Source organism: Octopus bimaculoides, chromosome 2 (genome assembly GCF_001194135.2).
Source record: "Octopus bimaculoides isolate UCB-OBI-ISO-001 chromosome 2, ASM119413v2, whole genome shotgun sequence".
Taxonomy (NCBI): domain Eukaryota; kingdom Metazoa; phylum Mollusca; class Cephalopoda; order Octopoda; family Octopodidae; genus Octopus; species Octopus bimaculoides.
The window spans coordinates 179,688,352-179,710,308 of NC_068982.1; the positions used below are offsets into that span (position 1 = coordinate 179,688,352).

General features: G+C 31.9%; 1 protein-coding gene across 28 annotated transcripts in view; it reads right to left on the bottom strand.

The window, feature by feature from the left end:
* Positions 1-21,957, bottom strand: part of LOC106880780 (CUGBP Elav-like family member 1-A) — a 231,347-nt gene that overhangs the window by 93,587 nt on the left and 115,803 nt on the right. For 9 of the 28 annotated variants that reach the window (XR_001410780.2, XR_001410781.2, XR_001410782.2 and 6 more), the window contains 7 exons: positions 20,322-20,396; positions 20,015-20,095; positions 17,649-17,669; positions 14,268-14,495; positions 10,325-10,411; positions 9,382-9,528; positions 7,829-7,978 (listed from right to left, as the gene is read on the bottom strand). Coding sequence is in view for 25 of the 28 variants with exons in the window: in XM_014930890.2 (XP_014786376.1) it covers positions 7,851-7,978; positions 9,382-9,528; positions 10,325-10,411; positions 14,268-14,495; positions 17,649-17,669; positions 20,015-20,095; positions 20,322-20,396 (767 nt within the window). In the remaining 3 variants the exon portion in view is untranslated. Of the gene's footprint in view, positions 1-1,593; positions 2,651-7,828; positions 7,979-9,381; positions 9,529-10,324; positions 10,412-14,267; positions 14,496-17,648; positions 17,670-20,014; positions 20,096-20,321; positions 20,397-21,957 lie in introns of those variants that run through there. The other 19 variants (XM_014930878.2, XM_052965775.1, XM_014930897.2 and 16 more) reach the window with 17 other exon arrangements.

Genomic DNA, 21,957 nt, shown 5'->3' on the forward strand with positions numbered 1-21,957 from the left:
GGAAGAAACTTTATATATATATATATATATAGCATAAACATACATAAAAGATGCTTTAGGAGTAAGTAATCAGATATTTACAGTTTCAAGTCATATGCAAATTGTCTCGGTATTTTATGTTTTAAAAAAGCTGCTGGAATGTCCGTCATTAAAGCAGCATAACCAGAGACTTAAGACGATTCTTTTGGCAGAATCGGGAAAATATAAAATTAGGTAGCAATACGGGTTTTTTCCTAATGCAAGCAAGAGGAAAGAAAGAGAAGGACAACTATAATGCATTTAGAGATGTTAGGAAGAGGTGGAGGAAGAGCAGCAGAGTGTGAAGAAGCAAAGACATGCAAAACACTCAGTCAATGTTACACTAATGCACTATCAAGTGAGAAAAAATAAATAAATAGATAAATAAATAAATAAATAAATGGCCAGCAGGAAGAAGGAATGGATTTGGAATACCAAAGGTTGGGGAAGTTGCTAGTGGTTAAAGCAGAAGAACTGGGTTGGGAATGATGGGTGGGGGGAGTCAATCAAAGGGTATTGTGCAGGCAAACAACAACAACAACAACAACATCAATAACATAGATGACAAATTGGTACAGAAAATACAACATGTAAAAAATAGGTTTGAGGAGGGAGGCAGGGCGGAGTGGCTGCTGAAGAAATCAAAATGGAAAGCATTACAACAACATTAACAACAAGAAAACATTAACGTGAACAAGTGCGGCAAAACAAAGAACAATTATGGATGAGTTGTTATCCAACAGAATACATATATATATATATATATATATATATATATATACATACATAGAGAGTACAGAGTAGAACAACAACAACAATAACAACAACAATAACAACAAAATAGGGACAAGTTCAAAAGTTTATGAAAAGACATTAACATTAAATAGAACAATACACAGAGCCAGTCAAACATTGTCTGCTACAGAAATATGATGTAAATATCCTTGACTATTTCATTATATATGTGTGTGCATAAACACACACCCTCATACACGCACGTGTATGTGTGTGTATACATACATACATATATATGGTTTTACGATAACGCTATGTGTATATGAAATCTAAATATTATTATTTCTTTTCTTTTTAATGCTCAGGAATAGACCCAAGCAAATAGATTTTGAAATTTTTCTTAACTTTTTCTTACCCACTTTTAAAAAACATGAATTCAATAGAACTAATAATGTGTGTGTGTGTGTGTGTGTGTGTGCGCGTGTGTGTGTGTCAAGAAATTCAAGAGCAAATGTGTTAATTATCGATTTGTTTTCCTAATTTAATCTAAAGTAGAAATTGTATTTTACAAGAACAGTGTGATGTAGCTATATGAGTGACTGTCAGGTCAGACAAGCCATATAAAACAATTTATACAAGAGGGAAAAGTAAGACAAACAGACAGATTCCAGATAAAACAGAGACTCATTCACATTTTACCTTTCATTCTGGTCATGTTTTGTTTGATTCAGACATAAAATAGCCATCAGGTCTACAAGAGACAGTCTCCTAAACATATAGCATTTAATATGGTCACAGTCTCAAAAACTTTATAGATAGGAATAACCCAAACGGTAAAAATGTAGAAAAATATTTTTATTTAGCTATTATTTAGCAGTTTGGAAATATATTACAGTGTGAAGATGTCATGGTATGATTTCCATGGCATCATACAGGATGGAAACAATAACAAAAAAAAAATATCTGAAAGAAGGAGGATCAGTGGTTGTTACATAAACTGATAGTGATGATGATGTAACTGGACAGGAAAAGTAAAAAAAAAAAAAAACTTTGCTCTGCTTGAATTTGATGGCTGCTTTCCCACCTTTAACAGTAGCAAGGGAGTGTGAAAAGTAATAATGTTAATAAGTATACAGACTGTGTAGTGAACTGATAAATAGTATAAAAAGATTTCAAAAGGAGGTGGTGTTTTGAGTGCCATTCAGCTGTCATGATGGATGCACCTGTGTGAGTGTGTATGCACACACTGACACACAGAGAACAGGAGATTGACAATTCAAAAAGTGAAACATTTACAAACGCAGGTACAGAGAGAAGGTTACTTTCTTTACTTCCACAACCACTTAAGTCACTTCACCATACAAAATAAATATATCAGCAGCTCAACATATTGCTATCTTATACAAGAAAAATGTATCTCTAATCAGGGTCAAATCATTTTTATGAGAGAGAGAAATGTGATGCTAATTAATTCAGAAATAAAAAGCCTGAAGTTTTTTTTAAACCTCAATCAAGAGTTTATACGTTAATGAAGTTGCAAACCATAATATTCAGGGTATGAGTAATATATGTGAATGAATTACAGAAACGGAGAAGGTGAAGAAAATATGGCTGATGTGATTCATACAAGACATAACAATGTAATCAAGGAGGAGATTTTATTTTCATTTTAAAGTAGTAGGTTAGTATTATGTAGGTTAACCCCACCACCTGGCTATCGAATATCTCCTTTAACTGAGTTCACTTTGTTGCAAGCATTCAGGTACCTTATTTTAGGATACTTCTTGTTTCTTTCATATGAGTCTTGGCAGCCCAGAAAAGGATCATAGGTACTGCCTATGCATTCTTTAAAATAGAAATTTTTGTATAGCCTTAGGTGAGTCCTGATCCACTAGACCTATAATTAAAGATAATCCAGTGATTACGAGTTCATCATTTTTGCTTGCAAACAGATCGATGTTTAATTTCCTTTTTTTAAATAAAATTGTGATTTAAGTCAGATTTGATTTGCTTAGCTTTCAAATAAACACATAGGATCCTTTCAGTGGCTTAGGAGCTGGAGGTGTCATACGACAAAGGGAATCACTCCAATATGACCAAATTATTTCTAGCTCTTAAGGAAAGATGAAGTTTAGCAATATTATTTTACAAGGAAAGTTGCTGGAAGAGTTGACTGCTAGCACATATATTCACACACACACACTCAAAATTGCACATAATATACTTTTCTGCACCAGAATATGCTGTGCTTGTTTTATTAGTATCAAATTATCAGATTTCTTAATGAAGGATGCTGAGTGAAAGGGAAGGAAGCCCAACCCATTAAATGTGGCAGTTCTTAAAAAAAAAAAACATCTATATATATGTATATAATATTCTGTTGGTTCGTTAGAGCCAGACAATACACACTAAAAAATATTTGCTTTTGAAATGCAGACTTGAAAAAAAACAATTGCTGCCAGTTGAAGATCTGGAAATCATGGAACATTTTTGAAAAACTTATTTTAATTAGCTGCTAAAATTTTTTTCTTAAAACTGTTTAATCAATATGAGATTACGGCTTATCGTTATCAGGATGGCTTTGAGGTCAACACATTTTCTATTACAGTAAGAAATCCAAAACACTGGCATCAACCATTGCATTCTGTACAAAAAAGTATTGTCGTCACTCCAAGCTGCCTAACCAGTAACTGGTTAACAGTGACAACTATAACTGCAAAAATGCCTAATATCCATTGTTATGCTAACAATAATTTCACAAGATAATTGATGGAGTGGAGTAGCAAATTCAATCAAATCCCAGTGTGTGATGTAACAGCCACATCACAAAGATGAAAAGTAAAGCTGTTCAGAGGAAACAACTAAATACTATAGTACTCTAGCAGAGAAGTAATACCACAAAGGATCATTTAGTCATATACTTTGACAGCAAACAACTCAATACCACAACAGATCACATAATCTTGTACTCTGGCAGACAAGTCAATAAATAATAGCCTTGCATAATGCTACAGCAGGTCACTTTCATCTTACATTCTGCCATTTCAATTACAGTACATAAATAATAACCCATTTAACGGATGTCTTAGAAAGTAGTAAAAAATATGTAAACAAACGTATTAATCAAAAGCACAGGACTGTCATACACACACACACACACACACACAACAAAGAATATAGCACTGCTGGACACTGCATACGCAATACATGAAGTACTTTCAATATAATAGAAAATACAAAGCAAAACAAAACAATGCATGTGCCCAGAGCTGTGCTCAATTGTGTTATGAAAATATGTAATAAAAATACAACTGAATAATAATAAAAACAGTTTCTTCTGCAGGCATGAAGCCTGAAATCTTTTCAGAGAATACAAGTGTGGTAATCGTGACATACACAGCCATTAGAAGCTAAATAAATGCTTACTTTTGGAGCAAGGCCACACATTCAAATGGAAGGGTCCATCTGAGTTTTTACTAACATACAATCAACCAATACATTACATTGTCAGAGAGAAGAACAAACATATGCAATTTTTGTTCCTAAGTTCAAATAGGAGTGTTGTCCATTAATTCACATTTTCTAATTGAGCATCTAACTTCTATATGACAAGCACAGGACACCCTCACTGTACACATCACATACAGATGTCCTTAACTGACATGTGCATGATAGCAATGCACACACTGCACTGCATTATTACTTGTATCTTATATGTACGTTAGAAGGGGAAAAGTCAACCAAAAAATAGCACAAGTGCTTGAACCATTATATCACAAGCTTCTTAAGTACTAATAGTATTATCGACACAACTTATGTAAATTGCTGCACCATACTGATTATACTTTCTATACAAGTTATCAAAAACTCATCTCTACTTTTTACTGTCTTCAATTTTAATTCCCACATCCAACAAACCTTTATGCACAGCTACCATTCATTTTACAATAATGACGTTACCAACAGAGTTTCGACTATGTTTAACCATGTAACTATGCAATAGAATAAACTGGTCATCTGATCGGCAAAACATTTGCAATTCCTTTTTTTTTTTGAGCAAGCTGAGAATTAGACAAGTAAAGCCTTCAATCTGTAAATTCTTTTTATTAGTGCTTAACTATTCAACAAACACTGCAACAAGCTAGACTGAAATCTTGTTTAAAAGCATTCTCACCAGCAATGATAGAATTGTATGTAATTCGTCAATACTTCTCTTTCAACAATCTCTAAGCCCACACATCCTGGAATATCTAAATAGTTTTTGCTGCCTCTTTAAATTACATCTCATGCAGTAGTTAACATCACTGCAACTACTCCAGTGATTGAAGTCTTGTTAGCCAACTGACTAATGTTATACAGTATCAAGCTATTGCTGAAACATTTCAAGCACACAACATTTGCTGAAACACTTTGAAACATTATTTCTTCCATAATATTAAAACTATGGCTGAGGTTGACTTTGCCTTTCATCCTTTTGGATGGGGTGGGGGTGGGGCAAATTAAATACTAGTTGCATACTGGGGTCAATCTAATTGACTGGCCCCCTCCCAAAAAAATTTCAGGCCTTGTACCTAGAGTAGAAAAGAATATTAAAACTATGGTTGAAAATTAAAAACCTTTCAATAATAAACATTTTTGTTGTTCAGTATGGTATAAATTATGAAAAATGGTTTATATTTAAAACAAACATACTAATTTTGCTGTCTGCGAGGAGGAAAAGCCTCTAAAATATTATCATTTTTAAAGCAGCAAAGTAAATTAATGGAATGGGTTTAGAATTAAAGAAAATAATTTTGAGAATTAGAATAAAATACAAGGTGTAAATCTGAAACTATAATTTGATTTATAAATATGTTTCAACATTCCTACTCAACATTTTATTTTTGTCAGTTAATTTTGAATTCTATCAATGATGGAGGATGAAATAGCACAGTAGTGATACATAAGTTTTCATTACAAAACACTAAAAATGACCAACATTCTGTAAAAACACTGAATATATTTTGAAGCCATTGCTGTGATAAGCTATATATATAATTAAAACAATTAGTGACACAAAAAAAAACAAAAAACATTTAAGCTGTTGATAGGTCAGCTTCAGATCTTGCAGTTGTTATTGTATTGCACACAGCAGACTTTCAAAAGGAAAGCACATACCTCTGTATTAATGTAGTTGCAACGTTTCAAATATTTTAAACTTTATATCACATTACTGTTTTACTATTTGAATTAGTTGCCCAGGACTAAATTTATAATATGAAAGAGTGCATTAAGTGTTATGTTGAGATGTGACAATATTGTAGTTTTCCTACCAATAAAAAGCATTTTGCATTAAAAAAAAAAAGTTTGTTGTACTAAATGTCATGAGGAAAGGATTGACCAAATTACTCCTATTAATAAAGGGAAATTTACTTTAATGAGTTGGAAGAAAATCTACAATAATGCTTAATCCCCTTAGTAACTCTTTATCACCATGATTGTTTAACATCTAGAAAAACTGGGACAATTTCCAAGTGACTGATGTACCTAGCTTGAAAATATTACCAGAAATATTTACAAATATGAATTATTATTATCCGAACAGATTTATTATGAATCGAAATGGCAGAAAAAGCATACAGAGGGTGTGTAGAAACAAGAAAGCTTTGTAGAATGCCAAGCTATGGTCATTGTCATGTTCTTTATGCATAAGATGCATCCATATTTAGAAAACTAAGATTGTATTAAACTGAACTCAACAGATGTCTTACATACGGACTCCTGTTTTAAGGTTAAAATAAAGCTAAATATTGCGAGCAAATATAGGGGCAGTAGGAATAGTATTGAGTGTTCTATACCGAGTGGAACATGAACGAAATTGAGAGACAAGTTTCAAAGGAAATGGGGTGGGGAGTGGGGGTCAAGAGAAATAAGTGAATTCCAGCAACATACCATAAATAAGTTTTCTTAATTCAATGAGACATATTTGGCTTTAAAGTAAAATAAGTATTAAAAGTAGTTATGTCATTATGAAAGAAGAATAAAATAACTGCCAATTAACAAATTGTGAGAAGATCGAAGTTTGCAATTAATAGTACAATAACCATTAGAAGAAAAAAAAAATCAAATGCGCTTTGGTCATAAGACAATATATTGAAGAATGACTTCACAAAACCCAATCACCAAAATTGCACAACTTGAATAAATAGATTTATAATTTTGTATTAGTGTGTCTTGGCCTACATTTTGCTGCAATTAACCTATTTCTGTAGAAGATAGTAAAATGGTTCACATCACCATCATCTCAATTATGAAAGAAATCTAAAAGATACTAGCCAGTATACTTAATTCTTTGAGCCAAGAGAACTTAGCTAAAGAACTCATCTTTAAATTTACTTCAGATGAGCCAAAACTGATATGTCCAAAAATATAGTCATTAAACTGTATAAAGAAGGGATTTGTTAAAATATGTACTTATACCTAAACTGAATACAGCTTTAATCAGCTAATTCACAGTTATCAGAACTAAACTGTATCTACATTGGATAAAAATCTCAAATAAGGAGTCCACTTAAAGCTAATCAGCTTCCAAAATTTCCAATTCAACTTCTAGGAACAAATATAATGAAACTGAAACAAATATAATAAACTATTGAAAGTGGTAGAAAATGTTTAATAAACTTAAAATGACTGCCAAAAGCAAGCTATGTTTTCTGGATTTCAAAATTCAAAACCATTTTTCTTCACTACCATCCCACAAAGTTTACATCAAATATGACCAAAGAACTTTGAACCAAAAAAAGACAAAATAACCATCAAAGTGTTGACCCTCAAAGGAAGAGAAAAAAAATTCATAAGTAAGGTAACAAGTTGTTTTGTGAAAGAGATATGGGGAGTGTATGTAAATTTCAGAATTTGATCTAAAAATAATGAATTTTGTAGCAGCAGATGGTTGTTTGCCTGACCATTTGTCTATGTTGTGGACATTTATATTCTGAATGTACTTCATACATGTGTATGTATGTATGCATGCATACACACACATATATACTTATTAACAGATCACAAATTAAAAGAATATAAAAGACTTACTCACCGGTTTAAAAGGATATTCTACATTAGTATGGTTTGCTATCATTTTTTGGCCTCTTCAACTGCACTTTCAGTCGTTTCATGCCAATCTGAAATCCATTCATGGCTTGGATTGCTGCTTGTGCTGACAAAGGATTGTCAAAACTCACAAAACCTGTTCAAAAATGGACAAGTATTGTCTCAACTATCCACTCAAAGTAAAGAGTGTAGCCACTAAAGCAGTTATTCCATTATTATTATTATTTTTTTTTTTTTGTCACTATGTAAATAAATAAATAAATAAATAAATAAATAAAAGACATTTATAGTTTCATAACCATTTTACCATAGATATGCAAAGGAGATCATCTTGGAAATTGACTAAACAGATGGTATCTGTGGACTAGTGGCACATGTATGTGTATGCGTGTGTACCATTGCATATAAACAAAGTAGCCTGACTGATTTTTATTGGGGAGTTGTAATTTAGTTATTATACTTCTGTTCAAGTCTTTCATACTGGACCTACATCAACATGCATATTTTCACTAATGGATATGACAATTTACCTAGCACTGGTGGCAATGTATTATGTTTACAAAACATTGCCACTTTCAGTTCAAATCCTGTCAAAGGCATTGCAGCTAGACATTGGATGAGGCATTCCTTGCCTGAGGATTCTTGATCCATTTTATTAATAATGGAATCACCATTGATGATAGCATTATTAATGATATCCACTTGTAAAAGGCAACAATTCTATTTAATGATGCAAACATTTAAAATTCAGAACTGTCCAATGCACTTTGACAACAAAAATTTATCTGTTGTATATTCAAATCCAAAGATAATTTCCCAGACAAAACAAAAAGACATAGCGGTAAAAAATGCAATAATTTGCAAGGGACATTGAATAGAATATCTACGAAACGAAGATCCAGTTTGTAAACTGATAACGGAGTCAAAATACACACCGACACAGCTGGTACTTAAAACATCATTGAATAGAATTTATAAAACTTGAAAAATGAGGACATAAAATATGTCTGAACTTAGCCATTGTAGGAATAAATGCTCTACACCTAAGATTCAATTGTCAATTTGACAATCTGAGACACCAGTATATCTGATCAATAAAAAGAGAATAACAGACACCATATTGAAAATGATTTTGTCCAAAATCATTTCAGAGAAAGGGCTAACAAATAAAATTAAAATAAATAAGGGAATTAAAAATTTGTCATTTTTTTTTTTATGCACAGACTTTTCACAAACAATATATAGAATATCTATATCTATATATATATATCTATATATATATACATACAGATAGATATGTAGGTAGCCAGATTCCTTCAATTTTCCTTAAGTTTCATCAGAATATGATTTGTGCAATTTTTTTACATTAATTAATTAAGATTTCATCATTTTTTTTTTTTAATTTTGTTTTTCAAATGTTTTCATCAATCTGTTAGATGAATTAATATTTTTACAAGATAGTGTTTCTGATAAAAACATTGAGAAAATATGGTAGTCATAAGGAAGAGTAAAAGAAAACGGCACCTATTCAATACATACCAAAGCACTTGCTAAGATTTGTTTGTTTATCAATGAAGACTTTGGCTGAAACAACATTTCCAAATGGAATAAAAGTCTGCATGAGGTCTTGATCACTGAACTCTTGTGGTAAATGATATATAAATAAGTTGGCGCCGTCTGGACCTGCAATAACAGGCAAGAATCACATACAAACAAGCAGTTGTACTTTGAATGGGACCATTTCTGAATCAACACCGTTAGCTCAATAATACTAAATGGAAGTAGTCAAATATGAAAGGAATAGAACAATGAATCTCAAAACAAACTGCCAATATAGACTTGGACATTTAACAACCATCAAGATAACAAACGGCTTATTCCGCATAAATTATGAACTAGAAGAAAAATAGCATTTAAGTAGTTTAACAATTTTTTTCTCCACTATTTGAGATGTGATTTAATTTAAATATATAACATTATATATTTATTTACAGTTGAAGGGAGTTAAATAGCTGTGTCATGTATTGTTAGAGCCAACGTCTTACAATTACACACCCACTCAAACTAACCAATGCCTTGCCTTAAGACAGGATTTGAACTCTGTATTATAATAATTCCCCTATGACATTAATCTTATACTTCATGCAACATTTCACCAGTTTATTCAAATGTCTAGATGTATTTTTTGTGTTTACTTCTTGATGCATTTATCAACATTAAAATATAAATCATTGGAAGCAAAAATTAACAAAAGATAAAAATAAAAAACAACAATAATAAGAATATACAACAACAGACAGTAAGCTGCTGAGTGTTGTGGACAGTAAACATTTGAATAATGGCAATCTGAATTTCTATTAGCTCAAAGCAAATAGAATTTTATTAAAGTCATATAAAAAGGTAAATCTTGATGTTTCACAAGTTAAAAATACATTTAATATGATATAAAAGAAGAGATTGCTCTCTATAAGGGAGTATTTACCTTCGGTTTGTTTCCCAGCAGCAGAATTGGCTGCAGCCTGTTGGAGCTGCTGAGCTGATTGGCTATTGAATGCATTTGGAAAGGAGGCTAAAGAGAAAAAGAAACAAGTGTCAACAACTGAAATATTAATCAGAATAGAGAGATTAAGAACACATAAATCCAAACACAGTGAAGCCAATAACAAAAGCTATGTGAGAAACCAAAGATTTAGTCTCTTCAGAAGAAGACCAAACATTTGGTTTGTTGTTTATTTAAATTCTTTCTTTCTTTTTTTTCTTTTCTTTTTTTTTTTTGAGAATAGCTACTCTTATGATGAGTATTTGGAGGATTGAATGAGGATAGCATTCAGTCTGGAGTGAAGAAATACCCAACCACTGGGAATTGATTCCTCACTACTGAATCTTTTTTTACATCATTTAGGGGGCAGCCATCACAGTGAGTTTATATTGAAATATATTAATTTATATTTCAATAGAATCTAATGAAGATAAAAAAAAATATTTACAAAATCAAAACAAATTCGTGGGACAAAAAAAAATGATTTTTAAGAATAGTAATTTTTTCATGACCATTTTCTACTTTTTCAAAAGGTGATCATTCTCTGTCAAAAACAAAATAAAACCCATTTGGCTATGGTGAAAACAAGAAAACTATGATACAGAGCTCTTAAAAGTTTAAGTGCACTTTCAGTGATTATTCACAGGCATTTTACTTTTTTTTTTTATTATTATAATAAGTGCATGAAATTTAGGCACAAGGCCAATAATTTTAAGGAGAGAGAGTAAATCAATACCATCAATCCCAGTACCCTAGAAGTATGAAAGGCAACATTAGCCTCAGTTGTATTTGAAATCAGAATGCAAAGACATTTCATCCAATGCACTGATTCTGCCAAAGTACTGCCCTGTTAATAATAATAATAATATTCTCACATCAATAAAAATATTTGTTTAGCAATTATGTTATTTTTAAAAAGTGGTTTCCGAAATTACTGTGCTGAATAGAAATATGAATTCTATAAGAAAATTGAAATTCTGTAAGATTGTTTGTTTCAAGTGATAAAAATAACTGTAGAAACTAACATTTAAAGAAATACTAAAATACTATAAAACATTCAGTCAGACTTTCAGTTCAAAATTGGCAATGATTAAAGCATCTACTGTAAAGCAACACTCCACCAAGCATGAAGGAAAAATATATTTATATCAAGATAGGAAATGTTTAGCAAAAGCAACAAATAGAGCATGTCAAAAATGAGAAAAACTGATTATTTTCTAACAATCTAAGCTAGAAGTGTTTATCTTTCTAGTAGACTGAGGTGTCTGTGCAAAGAAGGAAGAGCTATATTCACAGCCTGTGTAAACAACTTCACAATTAGAAAGGTCAAGTGAATGAGAAGACAGGAGTTCCTGAAATGTTATGTTTAAAACCAGCTAAAGTTTCCCATTGAAAATGTATCAATATCAGTATAAGGCCATCATCAGACTTTCAATAGATTTTCATTGAGAATTAAATCACTAAAACTAATTCACTGCTGGCTAGAGTTTCCCATTAAATATTTTTTTATATCCAGAATCACTGGCTTCTGTTTCCTCCACCCGCTGTTGCTGGTTTTATAGAAATATCGATTTCTTACATAGGCCTCACATTTAGCAGGGAGTAGTCAATTATATGGGCACTCACTACTCAACTGGTATTTTACTTCATTGAGCCTGGCAGGATGAAAGGTAAAGTTGACCTTGGTGGGATTTCACGTCAGAAAGTAGAATAAATTAAGACATTTTGTTTAACGTTCAAACAACTCAGCCAGTCAAACTATTTCACACCGAAATGAAGTTTTCTCACAGGTATGAGAGAAAATAATCCACTTTAAGTAGCACTAGGTTATCTTTACAATCCAGTACTGATAATGGTACCAAAATACTATGAGAAGAAAAACCAACTATTCATTTTCAATTCATCAAAAATATTCCATATCAAAATTATAAATTTACGAGATCAATTTGAACAAAACAGAATTTAGTACATTCAATGTTATAATTCAACGGTTCCCTTTATTTGTACTACATTAAAAGTAACTAGTTACAGACTGTTTTCTGAATTCCTGTACTGAGATCAACTGTACAGTCAAAAGTACAATTTAGGACAGTCAATCAAATAGCAGTAGCACCAACTGCTACAAAGGCAAAAAAGATGCAACTAAAGGAATCAGACTGATGGACCAAGATATATGACAGCAGCAGTTATAAATCTACATCAGAAAAGAATAAGCTTCCTGGCGAAAAATTCTTATCTAAGAGTAAACCACTATACCTCAATAAAAAGTAAGTTTAAGTATCACACTATTTAAAATAGGAATATGTGAAGAGTTTGCAAGTGCCATGTAATCTATGTTAAGAGTTGGCAACAGCAAGCTGAGGGTTAGCAATCAGTTCAGTAGGGACTGTAGAGTGCAGACAAATGTCTATAAAGGCTCAGTTCTCCGACCCTACTTTTTAGAGTTCTCAAAGAGCTTAAAAGCGGTTATCCATGGGATTCCTGTGTCAAAGACCTAGTTTGCATATCCCACTCTCTTGAAGAATCAGAAAAGAAATTCAAAACAATGAAGAAAAGCTTAGTTAGAATTAAGAAGCTTCAAAGAAAACCTAGTTAGCAAAGATGACTCAACTTTGTTGCCATAAGGGGAGTGGCCTTGTTCAATATGCAGAAGCATGTACCAGGTGTAAATTATGAGTGCACAAGTGATGCAGAAAGATCATAGACAGTCAAAGAAAAAAAAAACTCAGAATGAAGTAATTAGCTGGAAGAGCACCCATAAAATGTATTCAAAAATATCAAAAGTCCCCTCTAGAAGGAGTAGATAGTTTCTGCTACCTAGGTAATGTTAATAAGCAGTGGAAGCGGGTATGCTGAAAGTATAATACTAATAAGAAAGAAGTGGGGAAAAGTTTATGATGCTAATAGCTCTGCTAGAAACAAAAAAAATTCTCTTGAGTGAAGGGCAGGTTATATATTGCTTGTATATGAATAAGAATGCTGTATGAGAGTGATAGTAAAACATAGGTAAAGGACATATGAATAATATGAGATAAGCATGCTTAGTTGGATGTTCGATTTCAATGTTCACTAATGACAGAACAAATGAACTGAGAGAAAAACTCGATACAAGAAGAATCAGATGTAGCATGCAAGAGAAAAGCTTGTACTGGTACTGACATGTGATGCATACTGGAGTGACAGTTGAATCAGCAATCAGAATGGAAGGAACCCACAGAAGAAAACCCCACAAAAAAAAAAACTGATCTCTGGAAGTTGAACCTCACAAAGATCCTTCTAAACCATGCAGGCATGGGAAAACATATAAAATGAAAAAGAATATTTGAATATACATATGTACACACACACATAATGGAATTGTGTTGGGACAGACACAAGGACAAAGACACAAATATACTTGAATCATATGCTACAAAGAACTTCAAGGCAAAACTCAACCAAAATACCTTTACTGAAATTACAATTATAAACTCCGAGACAACAGACTAAAAAATGGTGATTAGGCAACACAGGTTACAATAAAGTTTCTACTTTAAGCTATCTGACAATTACATGTTTGTGAACCAAAACAATGACAGTAATACAAAACAGAAAGTGTTTGGGGAAACATTGTGACATGACTTGGTGGTAGTGAGATTACAGCTATTAAAAAAGGTGAAGACAGGTATTGGTGGGCAATATGACCTCTGGGCACCACCAAAAGAAGAGCATAATAATGTGTGACAAAGAGGAGTAAAAATTCTCTATTATACACTGGATGAAGGTCTTTAAAGAATTTGGGGTTAGGTGATGTGAACTGAAAGTTTGATGACCATACCAAAGCCTCACATGACTACACACAAACAGAGTCACACCTGGAAAAACTAGAATAGAACATGAAACAAACCTTTACCTGGAGGGAGCAAACCTGACAAACCTGCGTATTGCTGTATCCCCGAATATGCTTGGCTAAGAGCATCAATACCTGTTGGGTTGGTATTGGAGCCAATGCCATTCATGTTGCTTGTTACACTTGAGGTCAAATTAGAGAGGTTTGTTAAGGAATTGTTCCCTAGATTTTGCATTCCAGTGAGGCCACTTAGTGAGTTGGAGGAGGTTGTACCAGTTATAGTACCTACAAATCGGAAAAAGGTTGTTTGTATAAAAAGAGGTGAGACAAATAAACCCTAAAATGCCAGGTAATCAATACACTGACATATCAAATACATTCAAATCAATTTAAAAGCATTCATACAACAGAAGATAAACAGATGTATTGCTAATCCTGATGCAACCATTCAATGGTCAAAACAAGAATACCTAGCATGAAAAGATGTGACATGAGGGAAGAGTTGTCTAGTTAAGATGCTGAAGTTTTCATATTTGAGAAATTTCATAATACATTTCAATAGGTGAGTCATTTAAACAGGAAATAGTTTGAAAGAAAGAGAGAAAGGATTGACACTAAAAATGTCAAATTAAATCTGCTAGCAGTGATAACCAGCAAAAGGGGCATGATAGAAATCAGAGAAAATAGAGAGGCAGCTAACAGGAATAATTAATGCTTCTGGTTGTCTCAAAGGTTTTCTAGGTAAACAAGATAATTCTTTCAAACATCCCCTCACCAATCAGCCTTTGTATTTTAATAGGAGTTTATGTTTTACCTTAGCTCTTTAATAGCAAGTAGTATCCTCCACTGTGTTTATTTTAAAATCTTGTATCAAATGATTACTTTCATATCAAATATTTAGCAGAAACTAAAAGACAATTAGTCCAAAAGAAATTATTTATGTTATACAGAAATTATACCTTGATCAGGGTTTGTTAAATGCTTCATAAAGCAATGTATTTGCTGATCGGCTGATTTCTTTTAGCACATTCAGCAAAAATGTCAACAAATAGATTGGGAACTCCTTCCAGATATTGGTTCCATCCTAGTATTTCATTCATATAATATCTATTTAACTACATACTAAAGATACAGTTTCTATCAAGATAAAGATGTAACACAGGCTGAGACAGCACTTTTACTTGTAGAGGGTGGTCACATTCAAAGAAACTATAGAGGATAAATACAGCAATAAGAATGAAGAAATGGAAGCTTCAAATATTTCAACAACAGAGTTAGTAAGAATGAGTGAAGTAGAAAACACTTTATTTAGTATGTTAACTAGTTACAAAATATACCATCTACATAAAAGTATTAGTGAATGTAGTTAATGAGTTCAAATGAAAGCTATATGAAAATAGCAGGGAATAAATCTTAATTCTATTTATATATTTTTATAATCTTAAAAGTGAAACAATATATTGAAAAAATGAATCAACTTAAGTAGAGCTGGAAATACTAAAGACAATCTATCAAAAGACAAACAGCAGAACCTTCCTTTGAGACAAGGAATTAAGGTAAAGTTTAAGTAAATATGTAAAACTACGTAATATGGATAGAATACAATGAATTGAAAAGGTTTGTGCATAAAATTTAAATAATAATTGGCTAATGGATTATTGCCACAATCAGGAACACAAAAAATATGGTGAAAACATTAAATAGAGAGAAATTAACAAAAGTATTGTAGAATTATTATGTGAGGGGCACTTGGCTGGCACAAGCAATTTATACAAATAAAACATGTACTTCAATATTTGATAAAATATAAATGCAGTAATTCGAAAGTGAAGATGGCTAGAAAAGTTCAACCTCCTGTATTGTGGCTTGAAAAAAACACAATGAATGTAAAATAGCAACAACATGGACAACAAACACTGTAACAGGACTATAAAAACCAAATAATTAACAAGAAAATAAATCAAACCAGACAGAAGTCATAGCAACAACAGCAAAGTAGATGTCTGATAAGACCAATAATGAGAATAATTTAATAAATATGCTTTGAGCCAATAGTATTGCTATAAACTAAAATTTGATTGAATTTGGTTGAGATAAAATAACAAGCCAGCCATTGTATTGTCTAGCACTATACAATGCCTACAGCATGCAATCCTGAAAAATACATACAGGAACTAAAATATGCAAAAATCAATAACCTCAATTTCAAACAAGTAGCAGAAATTTATGTTGGAAAAACAGTTTAAGACATAAAGGGTGAGAAATGTTAATAGATAAACTAGAACAGCTTTTTGGGGCTGGCAGTATTCTGATTTTGCTAGGGATTCAATTTCTCATGATTCTTCTAACATAGGATACAACTTGATTTTATGTATATTATATTGACAAAATACCTATTTTATATTCATGCTACTTTTTTTTTTTTTTCATTTTCACTCATTGTCTTGGGAGAATACAATCAGTTTATATATATAATGTGTGCTTCTACATTATATTAGACTGAAATCAAATTGATTACTCAAAAATGATATTTATACAAAGAGATGATGTGAAGTGATATTAAACAAGTTGTTGACAGATGACAATGAAGATAGTCAGTGAAGGCAGTACATTGATAACAAAATATCATGGAGTTGTTAGGTGTGTCAAAGATAAAATAGATAACAAACAATTAGAATACATAAACTTTGTTAAAGAGAAAACCAATACATTAAAGCCCGTGATGTTTAGTCAGGATTACCAATATCCTGTGGCCTTTTATTTAATAAAAAAGCTAATTCAGTTATCAAAGCTAGCCAGTAGTATAACATTACACTATCAAAGACAGTAGCAGTAATGCCATCATATCCATCTCTCCATTTTGTACAACACACAGCAGTTAAAAACATAAGCAGTAATGAAATCAATCTGTCTCTCTCCATTTTTGTAAAACACACTATTGTTAAAGACATGATCAGTAACACATCTATCTCTCCATTTTGTACAACACTGTTAAAAAGACATTGGCAGCAATGACATCTCCATTTTGTATAACACACAACTGTTAAAAGTATTAGCAGTGAAGTCATCTATATCTATATTGGCAGTAAAGATTATATATAATTTTGTGTAGCACACTACTTCATAAAATATATTAAAAGTAACATAATCTATGGCGATTCTGTACAACATCATACTGCTAAGTAACTACATCTCCATTTTTGTAATTTTAGTAGAAATACTTGGTATCATGCACATATTCATAGCAGATATGGATTTTACAGACAACAAATTGGAGTAGTGACACACTATATATAGCAAACTAGAGAAACACACACTTAACTAACATCAAACCAACAAAAAATAAGGTAAACAAAAAAAATCCAATGAAACTGATAGTTTAACATGAAAATACAGAATAGGCCAAGGAGGAGAGAAAAAGGAATAAACTGTACTCACGACAAAAGTTGAAGACAGGTTCTGTGATAACAATGGAGAAAAATTGATATAGTCATTGTCGAACAGACAGATAACAGAGTAGTGTGCGGAGAATGAATAGTTATTAACCAACAGGTGAACATCAGTTGTTAGATGAAATAAAAAGGAACATAAATCAAAAAGCAAGGCAATCACAAAACTGAAGTAAAATGTATTTTACAATCGTAAGTAGATTGAAACAACACAAGTTACCAAAATCTGTCTTACTGTTTCCCCTACATGGGTGATGTTGACTAACTCTTTAAATGGAAAAATGAATTAATTTCCACAATAATATTTTCATTTTAAAGAGTAAACAAAATGAAAAGATTTTAATATCTCCTGTTTAAAATAGTTTTTGCTAATAGCTTCATAGAAATCTAACATGGAATATAAACATGTATACACCAATATTCATTTCCATTGAGCAGAAAGAATGTTGTTCAATGGTTTCACTGAATTCCTGAATTTCAAAGATTACATTTTTGAAGAAGTCTAATACCAAGAGTTACAGATTTACAGACACCTACAAACTCACTTGAATTTTATTTACATTGTTACCAATGTAGATCATCACCATTTACCAGATTTTACACTATTAATAGTTAAAAACACATACAGTGTGTGTTGAAAACAGTACAGTGTAGAGTTTTTATCAAGGTTTCTAGACCTATAAGGTTTTTATCTTGGAGACAAAATGGTTTTTGTTGGCATGCTCTATTGCTATTACGTAAGACAAGAACAATAACAAAGATATTTAAGGTTTGAACGCTTATCTGATGGCTCCGGATTTCTTGCAGTTTTTTTAAATATTCTATTTTATTTATTATTATGACTGGTGTATGTTATTACTATTATACTTTTAGCACTGTGTTTTTGTTAGTAAAGTTTCCATTGTTAATCATCTAGCAGTTTAGAAAATTCGGCATAAGATGGATATGTTTTTAAATATAGTTTTGCTTTGTATAATACAAGACACTGCAGTTGCTACTTGTATATGTACCGTGAGCAAGCAAGAAAGTACCAGACCTGTAACACTAATATAATAGATGTAGTGAAATTTTACAACTTTCATACTTACAAACAAATTAATAAATCACATTGGCCATTGTAATTCGTTTAATTTTCATAAATGGAGTTTGATATAGCTTTTAAAATTTAGTGGGATTTTGAGGAGACTATTAGTATTTGTTTATGTTGGATATAAAGCATTTTGTAGTTCTATATTTAAAAGATGCGGAATTATGTACATTATTTACATTTAACGGATATTTGTCCTCATTTTGTTTGTTGTTAACACAACAAACAAAATGAGGACAAATATCCGTCGAATGTAAATAATGTAAAGCCTTTTGTCGTATGTCTATTTTATGAGTTTTTTATGCTTCCATCTATTATATAGTGAACATACATTTGAATTAAGTATTAAACATTATATATGCTTTACTTTTAACAGACTTTTAATCTGGAGTGATTGTGTTGTTTATTTTTTTGAGTCACTATTCTTCTATAGCTTGGTCTGTAGGTTTGTTTATATTCCCACAATTTTATTCTCTAGATTTCTTTGTGCAAAAGAATCAATCAATGTAGAAAATTCACTACTACCAGTTTGAATCTGTGTGAACAGTCACTGTCTCCACAAAAATGTGCAGTCATTTGTTAGTGCTAAGCGTAAACAGGCTTGATATATTTTGTATTTTGACATGGGCATAAGTTTTATTTGGACTTTGTTATGGATATTCTTTTGAGCAGAGTTGTCTTCTAATTTTCTTTTTTTTTTCATCTTAACATCTTCCAGCATATCCATTGAAACAAGTATTCGTATCATCAGCTTAACATTAACCATATCAGTACAACATTTTCTTGACAGCTCACCATGCATTTAGGAGGAATAACTACAGTACACCACAAAGTGAAACTTCATCAAAAATCTTTGTAAACAACACATCCATTTTGTACTGAATTTCCCACAAAACTAGCCAAATATTGGTGAAGGTGATACACACAATACAAAACAAACAAAAAAAATCAACAACACGTACACAAATCACAAGCAAAGCCTACTTCCTAACTGTTGAAAAAAACAAAAATTGCCAGTGGTCAAAAAACTGAAACCTGATAATTTAGCGTTGCATATTAACTGAGAAGAAATAAATATCAAAGAGAGAAAATACAGAATAAAAAAGATGAACCCTGAACACATTTTCAATGCAATATGTTTAAAAGAAAAGCAGTTTCTTGAGTACATTATTGGAGATTTTCTCTCCAAATTCTAGTGCTTGTAATGAATCACCTGAGAGTCACACCATCTGGAACAAGGCAGATTGTGTAATGAAAGTACAACTTACCAGATGCACTGGATGCATTTGTGTTTCCTGCAAGCTGGTTTAATGCTGCCAAACTTGGCATTCCTAGAGCACTTAATGAACCTGTAGAGAAAAAAAAAGAAGTATTATATTGGCTGATATTTCAAAGACAACATATAATTGGATATCAGAAACAAAAATTAGTAATGTTCCATGTGAGACTAATAACGAACATGTCAAAATATTGACAATTATGTGCGTGCGTGTTAAGTTATATGTAATAACAATGCAATAATATCCATCTTACTACCAGAGGTATTAGCCAATGACAAGCAGCAATAGCACATACCTGCATTACCAGAGGCATTAGCCAATGCAGTTAAACTCTGTAAGTTCTGCAAATGTTGCAAATTGTTGGTTTCTCCTATAAAAACAAAAGTAAGTTCAACAATTACAATTGACTATTCATTTAAATAAAAATAAGACAAAATGTAGTTAGATATAATCTAGGAAAATAAATCAGTTGACAGAATGATAATTATGCTGATGGAAAAGATGGCTAACAGTTTATTAATTATAGTAACTTAAGGAGATTTCATTTTAATTAAAAAAAAAGTGCCCAACACTGCACAGTAATAAATCTCTACATTAACTAATAACACTCAGTACTAATATACAATAAAAAGAGAAGGAGATGAAAAGAAATACAATGAAAATAGAAGACAAGATTACTGTAAGTGCTATGACTTTGTGTCTCATACATTCTGTATACTCATAGCTTTATTCAGTATATGATATTTGTATTGCAGTCTGTTTAACTATGTTGTAGCTAGAGTACATAAAATAATATATTTACAGCTATAAACACAGAAATACTCTTTACCCACAGGTAAAAGCATAGTGAATTATCCAAATAAAACAATTTCAACTGTTCAGACCTGAATGTTTACTAGATAACGCAAAATTTAACTCTTATTTATTTATTAACATATTTTTTTCCATGTTATTTTCTCTTGTGTTTAATAAGCCAAGAGAGAGAAGGCAGTGTCCTTGATTTCTTACAGGGCCTCCGAAACAGGTGGGATGAAGCTATCTTGGAACCAGATGTCTGGAATAAATGCTTGCAACAATGGACTCCACTAAGAGCACCCATGGCAACAGTGTTAAATCAGGCAATGAATTAAGTTAACCACCAAAGTCGACCATAGCAGGATTTGAACTCAAAATGCAATGAGCTGCAACAAATGCTGCAAGGCTCCTGGTCTGACATTCGTACATTTTTGCCACTTCACCTCCTTGGATTGGTGCTTCCCTACCCCCAAAAGGATTTGAATTCAAAGAACCAAGCAAGAAGTGGAACAAACACTGCAAAGCATTCTGCCCACTGCTCTAAAAACTCTACAAATTCACTATCTTAGATGAATATGGCATTAAGGCATTTTTTACAGATTCAATCTCATCCTGACACGAAATGTTATTTGTTTTGCAAGTAAAAAAAATCTTTTTCCATGTAGCTTTGAAACAAGAAGAGAGAAATTATCGACAGTAGAAGTGCCAACAACACTGCATAAAAGACAGATGCAAACAAACATGCACACAATGGCCATTTTTCAGGTTCCATACACCAAACACACTTGAGATTTTAAATGGTCAGCTGCAATAGCAGTAGACAGGAGCTGAACCCAAAACCAAGTGATAAAGAAATGAACTTCTTAATCACATAACCATGCCTGTGCCTATATTAATGTGTGTGTGCATGAATAATTAGAAGTAAATACACGCGCTATATACAATACATACAAATTGCTATGAAAGCCGACCTTATCCTTTCTGTTTTAATGTATATGAAAAGGATTGACAGTTACACAATTCTATATAATGAATTGAATTACAAATAAAAAATGTTGAAACTGCAAATTAATTAAATAGCACATTAGTGCGTGAAAAAGTGCCACACCCTAACAGTTGAGGGAACCCGTGGAAGA